The 16,348-nt window shown below is 46.7% G+C and overlaps 1 protein-coding gene across 2 annotated transcripts; it reads left to right on the plus strand.

The window, feature by feature from the left end:
* Positions 1-8,583: 8,583 nt before the first annotated feature.
* Znf48 (zinc finger protein 48) lies at positions 8,584-13,528 on the plus strand. 2 transcript variants are annotated; one of them, XM_051193002.1, is made up of 2 exons: positions 8,584-8,797; positions 10,960-13,528. In XM_051193002.1, exon 2 carries the CDS (start codon positions 10,977-10,979, stop codon positions 12,747-12,749), a length of 1,773 nt encoding a protein of 590 aa, XP_051048959.1. In that variant the 5' UTR covers positions 8,584-8,797; positions 10,960-10,976; the 3' UTR covers positions 12,750-13,528. The 2 variants fall into 2 exon arrangements, with proteins under 2 accessions (XP_051048959.1, XP_051048958.1); XM_051193001.1 differs by having other exon boundaries at positions 8,673-8,828.
* The last annotated feature ends 2,820 nt before the right edge of the window (positions 13,529-16,348 follow it).

Consider the following 16,348-nt stretch of genomic DNA (forward strand, 5'->3'; position numbering starts at 1 on the left):
TCCTGTGGAGAGTGAGAACTATTACTGATACTATGGAAATCAATGTAATGTTTATCTAAACTAAAAATAGGGGTTGGAGACGTGTTCCAGTGGTTAAAAATACTTGCTGCTCTTGCAGAGGACCCTGGTTCAATCCCCAGCACCCCTGGTGGCTCATAACCATCACCAACTGTGATTCTAGAGAATTCAATGCAGGCTTCTGAATACCAGGCATACTGGTGGTGCATAGATGTATATACAGGGGAAATATATAAATAAAACAATAAAGTTTTTAAAAACACTAAAAATGCAGGGTGTGGTAACCTATGCCTTTACTAGTAGTAGCATTAGGGAGGCAGAGGCAGGTAGATCTCTGTGGATTGTAGATCAGCCTGGTTTACATAACAAGTTCCAGGCCAGGCAGGACTACATAGACTCTATGTCATAGAACAACCCTGCTCAAAACAAACAAAAATCAATCTAGACTTACCATATGACCCAGCTGTAACCATTCTGGCTGCATACTCAGAGGATGTAATCTAGCCACAGGAGGACTTGCCCATCCCATACATATCTTTTCACGGGAAATGAATGGGTAATTAAGTGTAGTGTTTATACACAATTGGGTTTTATTCTTCTCTAAAGAAAATATAATTATGAAAATTTCAGGAAAGTGGGGTAGAACTGGAAAATGTTACATTAAATGAGGCAAACCAGGCTTGAAAAGACAAACAGCCTATGTTCTCTCATGTGAAGATCCTAGCTTCTGATTGTTAAATGTGTGTATTTGGATGAATGTGTATGTGGGTAGAGGTCAGCAGAGTAGGAAGGGGCCCATGAGATGGGGAGAAAGGCTTTAAGAGAAGAGGTGGGGTCTGGAGAGATGGCATACTTACTTCAATATCAGCACTCAGGACAAGGCTAGCCCGGTGGACAGAGCATGTTCTAGGACAGCCAGGACAACACAGAGAAACCTTGTCTCAAAAGACAAAAAAACAAACAAAAACTCCATTAGGAAACCTGTTATTTTATATGCTAATTAAATTTTATATGAATTAGAAACTTTTAACCTTATATCTCTGCATTAATATAACATCAGTTTAATACATATTCTTCTAGATTTTCTTCTATGCCTCTACATAGGCATTTATGTATATTTTTGGGTTTTGTTGTTGTTTTGGGTCTTTTTTCTTTTCTTCTTCTCTTTCTTCTTCTTCTTTTTTTTTTTGAGACAGGGTTTCTCTGTGTAGCTTTGGAACTCGATCTGTAGCCTGGAACTCACAGAGATCCTCCTGCCTCTGCCTCCCCTGTGCACCACCAACACCTAGCTGTTTTGTTTTTTGAGACAGGGTCTCACTATATTTCCTTGGCTGGCCTGGAGCTTGCTCTGTATGGATCAGACTGGCCTAAAACTCACAGAGCTCTCCTTGCTTCTGCTTCTGCTTCTGCTTCTCAAGGGCTGAGATTAAATTTTTTTATTTACTGTGGGGGGGTGTGCATGTCATACTGTAAGTATGGAGGCCAAGAGACAACTTGCCATAATCAGCTCTCTGCTGCCACCCCATGAGTGTCCCAGGGATCAAATTCAGGTTGTTATATTTGGTGGCATGTAACTTTACCCTCTGACTCATCTTGCTGCCCCTAGAGATGCTTTTTTAAGGTGAAGTTTTCTTTATTACTGAAGGGTCCAGGCCCTTACCCAGCTCCCTGCATTGGCAGCAATGACAGGCTGTAGAAAAGACCCAGCAAGATGTACATCCCTGACTCAGCAGGATGTGCTGAGCCTCCTACCTCCCCACCCTGCCTACCTTGCCCTAGTTACTGGGAGTAAACTGCCAGATACCCTCCATGTGGTAAGGAACCAATCAGAAGTTAGCTGGCAGGCTTTGAATATGCTTTACTGATAATAGTGGAATACAGTAGGTATCAATGACCCTTGGATGACCTCCAGGCACAGCAACCTTTCTGCAGCTGCAGCTGACCAATCAGCTCAGAACAGGTTCCCCCATCCCAGAGTTGCACCAATTCTGCGACTATTACTAAGCAACTAGCAGACCCCTAAACACCCCCTCGCTCTACCCCCAACATAAGCCTGCTGCACTGCTGCTTGGGATCCCTCCTATTTTACTTGCTGTGTCAATGGATGGTGGGCCCGAATTAACTGGTAAATTAAAGACTCTTTGCTTTTGCATCATATCTAGTGTCTTGGTGGTTTTGGGGGTTCAGAGTCTGGGCACAACAATTGCGGTATTACCTGTACTTCCTACAAATGCTTTGGGTCCAATGAAAGACAAAGTTCACTGGTGATTTCTTACATGTGTATGTGGGTACACTCACCTGTGGAAGCCAGAGATAATAATGGGATGTCTTCAATTACTCCTTTTTTAAAATTGTATTTTATGTGCATTGGTATTCTGCCTTCCTGTATGTTTGTGTGAGGGTGTTGGATCCTCTAAAACTGGAGTTACAGACAGTTATGAGCTGTCATATGAGTGCTGGGTATTGAACCTGGATCCTTTGGAAGAGCAGTCAGTAATCTTAATCACTGAGCCACCTCTCCAGCCCCTTCCTCAATCATTCTCACCTTAGTCTTTGAGACATGGTCTCTCACTGGAGCTGGAGATTACGGTTTTGATTAGACTGGCCAGTCAGTAAATCCCCAACATCAAAGCATGGTCAATGAGCTCCCAACATCCAACAGCTGCCTGACTCTGACTCTCCTACCAGCACTTAGGTTACAGACTTGCCAGACCTGCTACCACTCCTGGCTTTTATGTGGTTGTGGGGACCTTTTTGTTGTTGTTATTATTGTTTTTGTTTTTTCGAGACAGGGTTTTTCTGTATTGCTTTGGAGGCTGTCCTAGAACTAGCTCTGTAGAACTGTAGACCAGGTTGGCCTCGAACTCAGAGATATGCCTTTGCATCCCGAGTGCTGCGACCAAAGGCATGCACCACCAACACCTGGCTGGTTGTGGGGATCTTAACTCAGGTCTTAATGTTTGAACAGCAGGCACTTTACCCACTGAGCCATCTCCTCAGTCCTAGGATAACATTTTGAAATTTATTTTTCAAAGCTTTGACCACACCCAATTCCAAATCTGTCTTTATACTTTGGGGATTCAACTGAATTGGCTCAGGTTTTTTGATAGTGCACACCTTTAATCACAGCACTCTGGAGGCAGAGGCAGGCAGATCTCTGCAAATTTGAGGCTAGCCTGGTCTACCAAGTGAGTTCCAGAGTTGTGCCAGGTTCAAAGAGCCCCAGACCAACCCAAGGAGCCAGACAATTCTGATGCAAACACAAAGGTTTCTCTTTATTGTTCAAGCTGACCAGCTTGGATCTCACTCCATGGCTGGGGGAATCAGATGCCAACCAGTCATAAAGGGAAGACCATGACTGGTCTTTTAAAGGGGAAGACCATGAGGTTGAAGGCCACAAATTCCAGAGTTTGCATGGTTACTTAAGGTCATACAAAGTACAGAGTAAAACACTAACTATATATTTTAAGTAAGATACATTTGAGTAAGGTAAGACAGGGGCATTGGGTTGCAGGGTTACAGGGTGACAGGGTCTGTCAGTTATCCCCTGGGCTGAGGGATCTTTACAACCATCAGGGGACCTTTATGACCAGCAATTAGCAGACAAAGGAATGTTTTACATAAGTGCTGGATAGTTAACCTCCTCTTCTCTGAGAGCCGGGCTCAGGCGCCAGCCATGGCACTCCTGATTTATGGAGTCAAATTTTCCTTTACCATTAGAAGTTCCCTTTCTCTGTATAGATTTAGGGCCCAAGTTTTTAAACTTTTATTAATTTCAATTTTTGGTTCATCACCAGAACAGCCAGAGCTTGTTACACAGAGGGACCCTGTCTCAAACAAACAACAAACAACTAAACAAACAAAAAGTCCTAATAGGTACAGCCAATGCACTCCTGTGGCCCCTGTTCCTAAGTACAGAAATTCGAGGATCAGATCTACAGGGCTCTGTTCAAGGCCAGCCTGACACAGCAATTATGAGATCGCTCATTCTCCACCACAGCCTATGTGTTTGACAAGGTCCCACTTTATTGTCAGGGTGATCTTGAACTCACTTTGTAGCCCAAACTAGCCTTAGAGGAGGGAATCTCTTGCCTCAGCTCAGATTACAGGGTAAACCACCACACTCAGTACTATGGTTTTAGGTCGGTGGGGTTGTTTGTTTTTATTTATTTCTACTTTGAGACAGGGTCTTACTCTATGTAACATTATCTGGCCTGGAATTCCATCTGTAGACCTGGCAGGCTTCAGACTTATAGAGATCCAGTTGCTTCTGCCTCCCAAATCCTGGGATTAAAGGCACATCTTGCTTTTTGTTTTGTTTGTGGAGTATGAATGAAGCTGGTCTTGAACTCTCCTTCCCCCTGCTTCACTGAACAGCTCAATGCTGGGACAAGATTTCAGTACTGAAGATTTTAATCTTTCACACTAGGCAGACATTCTGTCACTAACCTACATCTGTGGCAGCATTCCTGCCTGGTGCCGGAGTGTTAGCAAATGCCCTAATCCCCCACTGGGCCACACCTGGCCTAGCTTAGAGAGCTAGCACCTAGACTTAATCCATCATTTGTTCAGCAGCTACCTTTTGTCCCCCCCATGTGAACCTTGTTTGGGACTTTTCCAAGGACACAAAGCCTATACAAATTTGCTTCCGGAAACCAGGAAACTGTGGTACCTGATGAATGGAGACTTTGCTTTTGGAATTGTCTTTTTAAAGGCCCATTCAAGTTCTGAGCATATAGCAATCAACTGGCTAAAGTGTAAATACTGAGAAAAATAAAAACATCCCTAGGGAAGGGGGAAGGCTTCAGTCCATTGAGGCTGAAGAGTCCTGCAGCCTCAAAAGGCTAAATTCATTCTTAAAGTGTCTCTGTTTTTTTTTTTTTTTTTTTCTTTTAACAATGTAGATGATGGGGTCATGCTTACATCTTTCGGATCAGAGTAGAAAATCCACAAATATCAGGCACCCAGAATGATGCAGATTCCTGTGACTCTCTTACATAATGTTTTAAACTTTAAAATTACTAATTTGTGCTGGGTGTGGTGGTGCATGCCTTTAGCCCCATCACTCAGGAGGCAGAGGCAAAGGCAGGCAAGTCTCTGTTAAGTTCAAGGCCAGACTGGTCTAGAAAGCCAGTTCCAGAACAGCCAGGGTTACACAGAGAAACCCTGTCATTAAAAAAACTACAGATTGAGTTTCAGGACAGGCACACTTGTGATCTGGATCTTGAGGCTGGAAGACACACGCCTTAATCCAGACCTTGAGGCAGAAGGCACACTTTATGCGGGCCACACCTTCTGCTGGAAGCCTGTATACGGACAATGGGAGAAGGAAAGGTCACTGGTTCTTTCTTCACCGCTTGCCCTTGCCTGGTCAGCACACCATCCCTTCACTGGCATCGGAGCCTACTTGTTCAGGGTTCCAGCACACACAGAAGACCCGCTCAGACAACCAGTCTCATGGGACTGGAGTCTTGGACTTTCCATTCACAGCTAGCCATTGTTGAACTCAGCCTGTCATTCACACACACCAAAATATAATTATAGAAATCTGTCCAATTTCTAAGGCTGGAGAGATGGCTCAGCGGTTAAGAGCACTGACTGCTTTTCCAGAGGATTTAGGTTCAATTTCCAGCACCCACATGGCAGCTCATTGCTGTCTGTAACTCCAGTTCCAGAGGACCTGATACCCTCACACAGACATACATGCAGGCAAAACACCAACAAACATGAAATAAAATAAATAATTAAAAAAAAGAAGTCTGTCCAATTTCTTGTGCTGGGACTTGGAAGTCCTAAGATAGTCAGGGTACTCAGATATCTACCAATAACAGTTATAGTTACACATACCACCACCACCATCCTTATGCTGTCTTGCCATACTGTCACTTGACAGAAATCATCCCAGGGTGTCCAGCACATTCAGCATGTACTCTGTCACTGAACGATATAACCCTAACCCTGTGTGTGTGTGTGTGTTTATTGGAATTGTTAGTCTGGATAGCAAGCTCTTTCTGGGGGAATCTTTTTCTCCTGTTACTGAATGCTGAGATTACAGATAAGCCACTATTGGGGCATTTATGATTGCCAAGGATTTGAACTCTGGTCATCATGTTTGTGTAGCTCCTCTCCAGTCCCAAATTCATTCTTTTTTTTTCTTTCTTTCTTTCTTTCTTTCTTTCTTTTTCTCTTTCTTTCTTTCTTTCTTTCTTTCTTTCTTTCTTTCTGTCTTTCTTTCGTTTTTCAAGACAGGGGTTCTCCATGTAACCCTGGCTGTCCTGGAACTAACTCTGTAGACCAGACTGGTCTTCAACTCACAGAGGTCCACCTGCCTCTGCCTCCCAAACACTGGGATTAAAGGTGTATGCCACCATGGTCTGGCTCTATTATTTTTTTTCTTCTTCTATGTTGCACAGTTTATTTATGGAATTGGGGCAGGTGATTTAACAACAGGTTGCAACATAAGGCTGGGAGAAAACTGTTGTTGCTCTCCCTCTCAGGGCCCAGTTGTGACAGGTATGCTTGCAAGTTTTCTAAAATATCCATCTGTTGTTGGGCAAGCTGGGTCTGAAGCTGGAGGTTGGCATACATACATTCTAGGTGTCCTAGGCATTCCTGGGGCTTCTGGCCAGGTCCTGAAGGCAGCTTTGTTGTCTGGATGTTCAAGAAAGTGGCTAGCAGGAGGATTTGTTGGACAAAGACACACAGCATTATCTTCCTCTTTGGCTTTGTGGTTAGTAGGATTAGTGTGCTGCTCCATCTCAACAGTAACAGGTATGGTGTTTGCAGTGTTAATCCAAAGCCTCAACCCCAACAGGTCTCTATTATTTTTTAAACGTGTCTTTTGTTTGTTAGATTATTTTCCCTTTTCAAGACTGTAGTCCTGGATGGCCTGGATGCTGAAAGTTAATAAAGAAACCTAACACACTATGTAGGCTAGGCTGGCTTTGCACTCACAGAAACCCTGCCTTTATGTTTGAATGCTGGTATTAAAGACACTGATGAACCAACCATCTTGCCTCCATTTCAGGCTTGAAAGCCATCTTATAGTAAAGTCACACTAGGTTCATTCCTGTTTGTGATTAAATCTGTTTTCCAAGAATTGGGCCATTTTAACTATAAATGGTTCTGTGCTGCCTGTTCCAGACAATAGCAACCATGTCTTTGTTTCAAAAGTTTATGACCATCTTGTAACCCTGCTTGTTTTAAAAGGTTACTATAATCACCTGTTGTTCTATCTACCTTGTGTATTCTGCTTCTGTAACCCATCTATTTGCCAAATCCCCTATTTGGAAACCCCCTACCCTGGAGCCATTAAAGCCTTACCTTCCCAGTTCAATGCTGACTTCTTGAAACCTGCCTGAGGGGATGCCAGCCCATCTACATGAATAAAGAGGCTTGCTTAAGTTAATTTGTCCATGATAATTTGGGTAGGTGGTCTTTCTTTCCCATCTTTGGGATTACCAACACCCAGGACATTATAGTTTTTTCTTTTGCTTTTGTTAGAATTTCTTAAATTTGGAGTAATGGGGGGGGCCGCATGTGAGCAGGAGAGCATGTGGCGGTCAGAGGACAACTTTCACTCTTCCCCCAGGACATGGGTTTCCTGGCCAGAACTCAAGACTATCAAGCTTGGAGACAATCACCTTTACCCATTGGGCCATCCCACTGGCACCAATTGTTGGCCTAATGATTTGTATGCTTTTCTTTAAAACTGGTAGCAATCAAGGGACAGATGATGCATATTACAACTTTATCTCAAACTTCTGCTTTAATGTAAGATGCGAATACATATTAATTTAAAATCCCGTTATCCCTCTCTTTGTAGAAGGACCGAAGTCTCCAGACACTCACCGCTACAAAGGAAAACCTGCCTACAACACAAAATCCTGGGATGGCTTCTAGGGCCTGGGTCCCATGGAACGTGGGCCGACCAAGATGGAGGCAGGGTTTGAGTCTTCCCTCTCTCCCTGGGTTTGGCCTTTGCAAAGCTGGCAGCCTTTCTTTGTTTCTCTACCTTTGTCTCTGCCTTTGGTCCTTTGTTTTGCCTCCTGCCTGTTTCCCTCCGGGGTCTATGCATCTTAGGGCTTGAGATTCTTCCGCTTGGGTGACTCCACGCCTCCTATCTGTTTCTACATCTCTTTGTCTCTAGCTCCTGACACTGTGCCTCAGCTCTCTCCAACAGTCTTGACTTTTAGACTACGACCAGGCAGGCTGGAGCTCGGCTTGGGTGTCGAGCACCAGCCCAGCCCCCACCCCAAGCTGGGCTTTGTTTTCACCGCCTCGGCGCCCCGCCCCGCCCCGCCCGCCGGGTCTCCGTAGCCCTTTGTCTGCCAGTCTCCCCACCCCATCCCCGGGCTCTTTCCCCGTTGTCCTGAGCGGGCAGCGGGCCTCATCGCGCCAGTTAGACGAGCCGGGGAGGCAGGCCGCTAACGCCGCAGGGCACCGCTACAGTCGTCCTGATCACCGGCGTCGCCGCCGCCGCAGAGCCCGCGGCTCCTCCGGGTCCTAGAGCGGCTCGCTGCGGCCCGTGCTTCCGCTTCCCGTCCCGCCCCGCGGCGCCCGGGACGGGACGTGGGCCGAGCCCCCTCCCGGCGTGGCGCGGAGATAGCACCGGAGCCGCTGGCCGCAGGGTCCCTGCTGCGCCGCGGGGGAAGGGGCGGCGGGCGTCCGCCGAGTCATCGGAGCCGCGCCCCGGTCGTGGGCAGACGGTGCAGCACGCGGTCGAACTCTGTGGCGCCGAGCTCCGCGGACTGGGAGCGGCTGAGAATCGTCTGCACAGGTGAGGGCGGCGGGCGGCGCCGAACGGACAGGTAATGGCCTTTTGGGGACCCGGGAAAGCCGTGCGTGGGAGCAAAATCTGAGGGGAAGGAGCCGGCGTCTCTGGGCGCCTACTGTGTGCCAGGCCGAGGTGCGGGCATCCTCCACAACGTTCTCCCCTCCCCTGCGGGCCTTCACTCATCCTTACAGCCTCGGCTCTAGTGCAGGCCTCCGGGCTCAATTGTGCTAACCTCCCCTGCCCTTTCCACCTCAGCGGGCCTTCTGCAGCCATTCTGGTGTAAATCTAGCTCTAATCTTGGCTCCCTTCTCAAAACCTTCCTCACCCTCCTTATTTTTACTAAAAGCCCTAGTGAACCTAGTGTTAACTACAGACCTTGCTTACTCCTACTAGTCTCTGTATTCTTTTCCAAATAACCCCATTCCTTTCCATCGTTTTCTTTTACTTCTCTATCGCCTGTCTCGTGACAGCAGAGTTGTTAGGAACCCGCAGTTACAGTTATTGCTACTTTTTCTGCCACCCCAGAGTATTTGTAGGGAAGTACAGCCAGGATCATTGAAGTTGGAAGGGACCGAATAGAGCCAGTGGTAGTGACACATACCTGTAATCCTAGGAGGATGGAGAATTTAAAGCCATCCTGGGCAGTATAGTAAGAATGTTTCAAAAACTGAAGGAAAAAAGTAGAGATTCAAAAACTTTCTAAATAGAGATACTGTAATTCAACACAGACTTGGGTAGAAGGGAATTAGAAACAGTGCCGCCTATTCTGTAACTTCCGATCTTAAGAAAATTACTTTAGCTGGGAGTGGAGGCACATACCCCTTAGTTCCAGTACGTGGGGGTCAGAGGCAGAAGCAGACAGATCTCTGAGTTTGAGGCCAGCCTAATCCTCAAAGTGAGTTCCAGTACGTCCAGGGATACAAAGAGAAACCCTGTCTGGGGCAGAAAAAAGCTGGGTGGTGGTGGCCAATGTTCTTAATACAAGCACTCAGGAGGCAGAGGCAGATGGATGTCTTGATTTCAAGGCCAGCCTGGTCTGCATAGTTCCAGGACAGCCTTGTAAAGTCTTGTAAAACAAAACAAAAAAAGGAAAAGAAAAAAATATCATGGAATATTTGTTTAACGATGTGTTACATTTGCTTATGCATTTGTTTAGTTATGTAAAGATATGTTGCTTTGCTTGCCTAAGTCACCTGATTGGTCTAATAAAAATGAAATGCCAACCCTTAGGCAGTAGAGGGATAGGTGGGGCTGATGGTTCATTCCTTTAATCCCAGCACTTGGGAGGCAGAGGCAGGAGGATCTGTGTGAGTTCGAGGCCAGCCTGGTCTACAGAGCTAGTTCAAGGACAGGCTCGAAAACAATACAGAGAAACCCTGTCTCAAAAAACTTGAGAGACAGACATCTGAGGCTGCGAGCCAGGCTGCTCCCAGCCAAGGCATGGTGTAGGACATGCAGAAAGAAAGGTAAAAGGCCCTGAGGCAAAATGTAGATGAAGACAAACAGGTTAACTTAAGTTATAAGAGCTAGTGGAACAGGCTTCCATGTCATGGTTTGGGAGCTGGTTGGAAACTAAAGGGAAAGCCTGCTAGAAAAGTTTAAAAAGGGAAACAAAAAGAAAATTACTGTAGTTCTCCTTGTTTCCATGAGTGTAAAAGGAAGATAATATTAATAGTGTTTTGGGGGCCCCATATTATTCAGTGATTATTGATTAAAAACAGTAAATCAGAATGGTAGTACATGTGCAATCCCAGCCCTTGGTAGGCTGAGAGTGGTGTTTGGTTTGAAACAAGTTATTACTATGTAGCCTTCTTGGCTGGCCTTGAAGTCCGATCCACTTGCCTGTGCCTCCCCAGTGCCCCAGTGCTGTGGTTAAAAGCATGTGCCACCATGCCCGGCAGTATTGAAAGTTTAATACCAGCCTGGGCAAGTTATCCAAAACAAAAAGAGCTAGGGATGTAGCATAGTGGAACTTATAATTATTGAGAGACAGATAATGTGTTCCCTAAGCTCCGTAGAGAGGGAAAAAATTCAGGAGATCATGCATTGTGAAGTCTTACAGGGGAAGTTAACACTAGAGGTAGAGAGGCCTTGGGTATCACTCCAGAAGCACTAAAAGATAAAAAACAAGGGGTGAGATTTCTAATTCTGTTTTCTTTGCCCAGGTCTAGGGAGTGAGAACATGGAGACCTCTTTGGTGGAAGAGTTTGAACATAGTCCACAGGATGTGGATGGCTTAGAGTTCAAGGAAGAGGAACAGTTAGCCCCAGGCCATGAAGTAGGATATGCTCCTCTCAAACCTGAAAGCATTCAAAGCTGGGATGACTTATGGGTTCCCCGAGAGAGACTTGGGAAGCGTCAGCCTCGATATGCAGCTCCCCGGGTCCTGGGAGAACCCCGCTGTGGACAGGCTAGTAATGGCCGAGCTGCAGTGTGTGGTGAGTGTGGCAAGAGCTTCCGGCAGATGTCAGATTTGGTGAAACACCAGAGGACCCATACTGGGGAGAAGCCCTACAAGTGTGGGGTCTGTGGCAAGGGCTTTGGGGATAGCTCAGCCCGAATCAAACACCAACGAACTCACACTGGTGAGAAGCCCTATAGAGTCCAGCCACCCGCCTCAGGTCCTCCCAAAATGCCTCGGTCTCGGATTCCTGCTGGTGAGCGCCCCACTATTTGTGGTGAATGTGGCAAAAGCTTCCGCCAGAGCTCTGACCTGGTAAAACACCAGCGGACACACACAGGAGAGAAGCCTTACAAGTGTGGCATCTGTGGCAAGGGCTTTGGTGACAGTTCTGCCAGAATAAAGCACCAGCGGACACACAGAGGCGAGCAGCTCCCCCGGCCGGTGGTTCCCCGACAGCAGCCATCTCCAGCAGCTCCAGCAGCTCCACAAAGATCCAAGGCCCAGGACAAGCCATATATCTGCACTGACTGTGGTAAAAGGTTTGTGTTAAGCTGCAGCCTGCTGAGCCACCAACGTAGTCACCTAGGACCCAAACCCTTTGCTTGTGATGTGTGTGGAAAGGAGTTTGCCCGGGGCTCTGACCTGGTGAAGCACCTGCGGGTACATACAGGTGAGAAGCCCTACCTGTGCCCTGAGTGTGGCAAGGGCTTTGCTGATAGCTCTGCCCGGGTGAAGCATCTCCGCACCCACAGTGGCCAGAGACCTCATGCCTGTCCAGAGTGTAGCCGTACCTTTAGCCTAGGCTCTACCCTTCTTCGTCACCGCCTTACCCATGTGGAGCCACAGGACTTCAGTTTGTCAGCCTACCCTGTAGCCCCCCTCATCCTTAGCCCACCACCTCCTCTTGGCACTAGCCCTTCACTGACCCCTCGAAGCCTTTCACATTCCAGTGACGGGTCCTTTGGCCTGCCTGGCTTAGAACCAGAGCCTGTGGGCCCACAGGCTGGGGAGCCACCCCCACCACTTGCAGGTGACAAGCCTCACAAGTGTCCTGAGTGTGGCAAAGGCTTCCGCCGAAGCTCCGATCTGGTCAAACACTTTCGTGTGCATACAGGGGAGAAACCCTACCTCTGTCCTGAATGTGGCAAGGGCTTTGCTGACAGTTCCGCCCGAGTCAAGCACCTCCGTACCCATCAGGGCGAACGTACCAGACCACCACCGCCATCTACTCTCCTGCGACCACATAACCCACCTGGTCCAGTACCCACAGCTCCTCAATCTCGAGTGCGGGGCCGGCCCTCTGGACCCAGCCAGCTTCATGTGTGTGGTTTCTGTGGGAAGGAGTTCCCCCGGAGCTCAGATCTAGTCAAACACAGGCGTACACATACAGGGGAGAAGCCATACAAGTGTGCAGAGTGTGGCAAGGGCTTCAGTGACAGCTCTGCTCGAATCAAGCATCAGCGTGGGCACCTGGTCTTAAGGCCCTTTGGGATAGGGCATGATCGATCGAGGCCTCTCCTCCAGGAGGGGTCACCAGTTATAATGGAGTGATGGGTGGTCCAGGGAGGGTAGAGAACCAGGGTAGGGGGGTGGTATTTGCTGCTGAAGGCAGAGAAAGGCCTGGGAAATGGTGGGAGGGATGAGGAGGATGAGAATAGATAGAAACAGACTAAAGACTGTAATGTTCATGCTCAGGAAACTCTTGGCTAGGTGTTGGGAACCTTTCCAGTATGAGCTATGCCACAGCTTTTAGAATACTGCCTAGCACAGAGTAGGCACTTCCTACTTGTAGAATTAAGTAAGCTGGACTTGGCTCTAAAATCCTGCCTCTCTTCCTTCAGCTGGGCAAAGTAGTGTACAACCTTTAATTCCAGCACTCAGGAGGCAGGGGCAGGCAGGTCTCAAATTTGTGGCTCTTCATAGAGAGTTCTAGGTCAGCCAGGACTATATGGTAAAGCAAAACACAAGAAAACCTTAATCCTCCTGACCTTTGGCTGGGAGAACAGGGATTGTTTGAATTTAAGGTGTCAAAACAAGGCAGGGGCATTTGGCCACCCTGAGGGGCCAGTGTTGCTGTGGTATAGGCAGTTTCCACCTGTTCCTGTGTACATGGCTTTGTCCAGGAACAGCTCTTTGGGAAAGAGCTTAGATCTGTGCTTTGAGGGCCCTAGCCACCCTGACACAGGGACACAGGTGGAGCCCAGGTCATCATGGACATCTACAAAGACCAGCTTTCTGTGCAAGGGCAGGGCCAGTGTAGGCCAGAGAAGCTTCCAGTCTCCACAGCCAAATGTCTTTGTCTCCTTACTAATAAAAAGTCCCTTGTCTGAGGTTTGGTGTGTGGTTGTGTGTATGTATGTACATGGATAAATACAAACCCCAGCAAGGATTGAAGTTGCTATAGAGGCACTATTGTAGGCAAAGCCCTCAGCCATAGTAAACTTACTAGTCCCTTGCTGTAAGTCCATTAAATAGAAGATTGTCTTAGATGATTTAGCTGCTTTCACTGGGGCAGGTGTCGTGGCTCATAGCCTGTAACCCCAGAATTTAGGAGGATCACTGGGATCCAGGACAGCCTGGGCTATATAGTGAGATCAGACTCAATGAAAAATAGTCTTCAGGTCTGTCAGCTGAGTCCCTAAGCTAAGGTCTGGTTATTCACAAGAATGTTGTTACAAACTGGAGCATGGTCCTTGAAAAAATGTGAAATGGCTGAGGGAGGGAAGTGACTGGTGGTCAGTGAGCCTGGCAGAATGTTGCCATCTTCCTGGGACGTGTTCAGAAAGTCTGGATGCTAATTTACCAACAAGGTATTGGAACATCAGTCTCAGGCCTCTAGACAACCCATTATTTCCCCAGCACCAGGGTTTCCTCTGGAGCAGGAAGTAAGTTCCTGCCTTGTCCTACGTAAATTGTCAAAAGGAGCTGGCCTAATTCATTAGCTCCATTCATCTTATTTGGCAAGTTCCTGCCAGACCTGGTAACTCTGCTCATTGTTCAGGAATAGTCATAGACAGTCTCCCACGATCTTAGCCATATGACTGGCTTCCCCGGAAATTAATTACTCCAGACTTGTGAAGTTAGGTGCATACTTAAAGCCCTGGAACTTTGCATTCTTCCCAAGGGTTTAGAGGCTTGTGTCTCAGTGCATAGGAATTCTGTTGGTACTAAATGGATCCCTTAAAGAGGCTTTTGTAGGACCCTTCCTGGCTTTCCTTGTCTTTTTTTCTATCCAAGCAGACCCCAGTAAAATTCTGTCAGGCCTTGTCACTGCTCCATTGCAATAGTGTAACTCCAGGCTGGGCAGATGGCTCAGTGGTAAACAGAACTGGGCTGTTACCTGCACTAGCTCCAGTCTTGGGATCTGATGCCTTCTGAGTTCTACACCAGGTGCACATGGTGTACATACATGGATACAAGTAAGCATTCAATGTGCATAAAATTTTGAAATTTTAAAAGGGGAGTTCTGTTAATACCAAAGATGCAAGGAGAAAGACCACCAACCCAAATCACCATGGCCATAATAATTAAAGCAAGCTTTTTATACTTGTACAAGGGTTTCCTCCCCCTAATGCAGGGTTCTCGAGGTCAACATTGGATTTGAGGAAGACAAGGTTTTAATGGGTAGAGCCTTCCCAAATGGGGGATTTTGTGGGCAGGTGGGATTACAGGAGGGGAACATAAGCATAAGAAGTTAACCTACAACAAAGATATGATTGCAAGGTCATTGAAACAAGACAGTCATAACCTTTTGAAACGAAGGTAGGCTTTCAAGATGGTGATGAACAACTTTTTGAAACAAAGACATGGTTGTAATTTCCTGGAACAGGCAGTTCAGAACCATTGTAGTTAAGGTCACAGGTGGGATGTAGAAACAGATCCTTGTGAAACATGTAATCAGGAATGAGACTTTAATTTTTGTCTAACATGGAGGCCAGCTGCTTCATCAACTGTTGCTTTTTATAGAATGAAGGGTTCTCTATTCCTTCATTCTCTATTGAGAATTCAGCTGAGACAGTTAAAACTGAACTTAAAAAAGAGATTTGAAAATGACTGATCCAAATGTCTGGGATAAACAGCCTAAGGGTCCTGCCTTGTGGATTTTAAGTTTACCCTGAGGTGGAAGGTTTGCATATTCAGGGACATCTCCCTCTCCCCTTCTCTTCATGGTGGATCAGATGGTTTTAGATTATCTTTTTCCACATTCCTCTTGAAAAGCCCACAAGGGAGGGGGAGGGATCAAAAACAGTGGGAATAATGTGATAAAGGAAGTCTTGGTTGCTGTAGGGCCATAGTTTTTTTGTTTTATATTTTTGAGACATGGTTTCTCTGTGTAGCCCTGCTGTCCTGGAATTAGTTCTGTATACTAGACTGGCCTTGAACTCACAAAGGTTCACCTGTCTTTGCCTCCCAAGTGCTGGTATTAAAAGGCGTATGTCATCGTCATAGTTTCTCTCTCCCTCTCCCTCTTTCCCTCCTATATTTATGGGCCAGGTGGTAGTAGCACATGCCTTTAGTCCCAGCACTTGGGATATGAGTTTGAGGCCAGCCTGGTTTACAGATCGAGAGCCAAGACAGGCTCCAAAGCTATACAGAGGAACCCTGTCTTGAAAAACAAATCAGATCTCATAGTGATTGTGAGCCAGCATGAAGTTGCTGGGAATTGAAGTCAGGACCTCTGGAAGAGCAGCCAGTTGCTTTCCTTAACTGTTGAGCCATCTCTCCAGTCCCCTGGCCATAGTTTCTTATACAACAGAACCTAACTGACACTTTAAGAATATCTACTAGGGGGGAGGGAGGGGGAACTGGAATCGACATGTAAAATAATAAATTAAAAAAACAAAACAAATATTTACTAGGGTTGGGAAGAGGGCTCAGTGGCTAAGAGCATTTACTGCTTTAGTAGACTTGGGTTTGGTTCTGAGCACCCATATGGTGCCTCATCATGTTACTCCAGCTCCAGGAGATCTGATGCCCTCTCTTGACCCCTGGGAGCTCCTATATGAATGTGCACATACATGTAGTCAGGCACACCCAAATACATATTTTAAAAAGCTGCCAGGCAATGGTGATGCACTCCTTTAATCCCAGCACTTGGGAGGCAGAAGCAGGCAGATCTGAGTTTGAGTCCAAAATGATCTAGAATGAGT

The sequence above is a fragment of the Phodopus roborovskii genome, unplaced genomic scaffold (assembly GCF_943737965.1).
Source record: "Phodopus roborovskii unplaced genomic scaffold, PHOROB, whole genome shotgun sequence".
Classification (NCBI taxonomy): domain Eukaryota; kingdom Metazoa; phylum Chordata; class Mammalia; order Rodentia; family Cricetidae; genus Phodopus; species Phodopus roborovskii.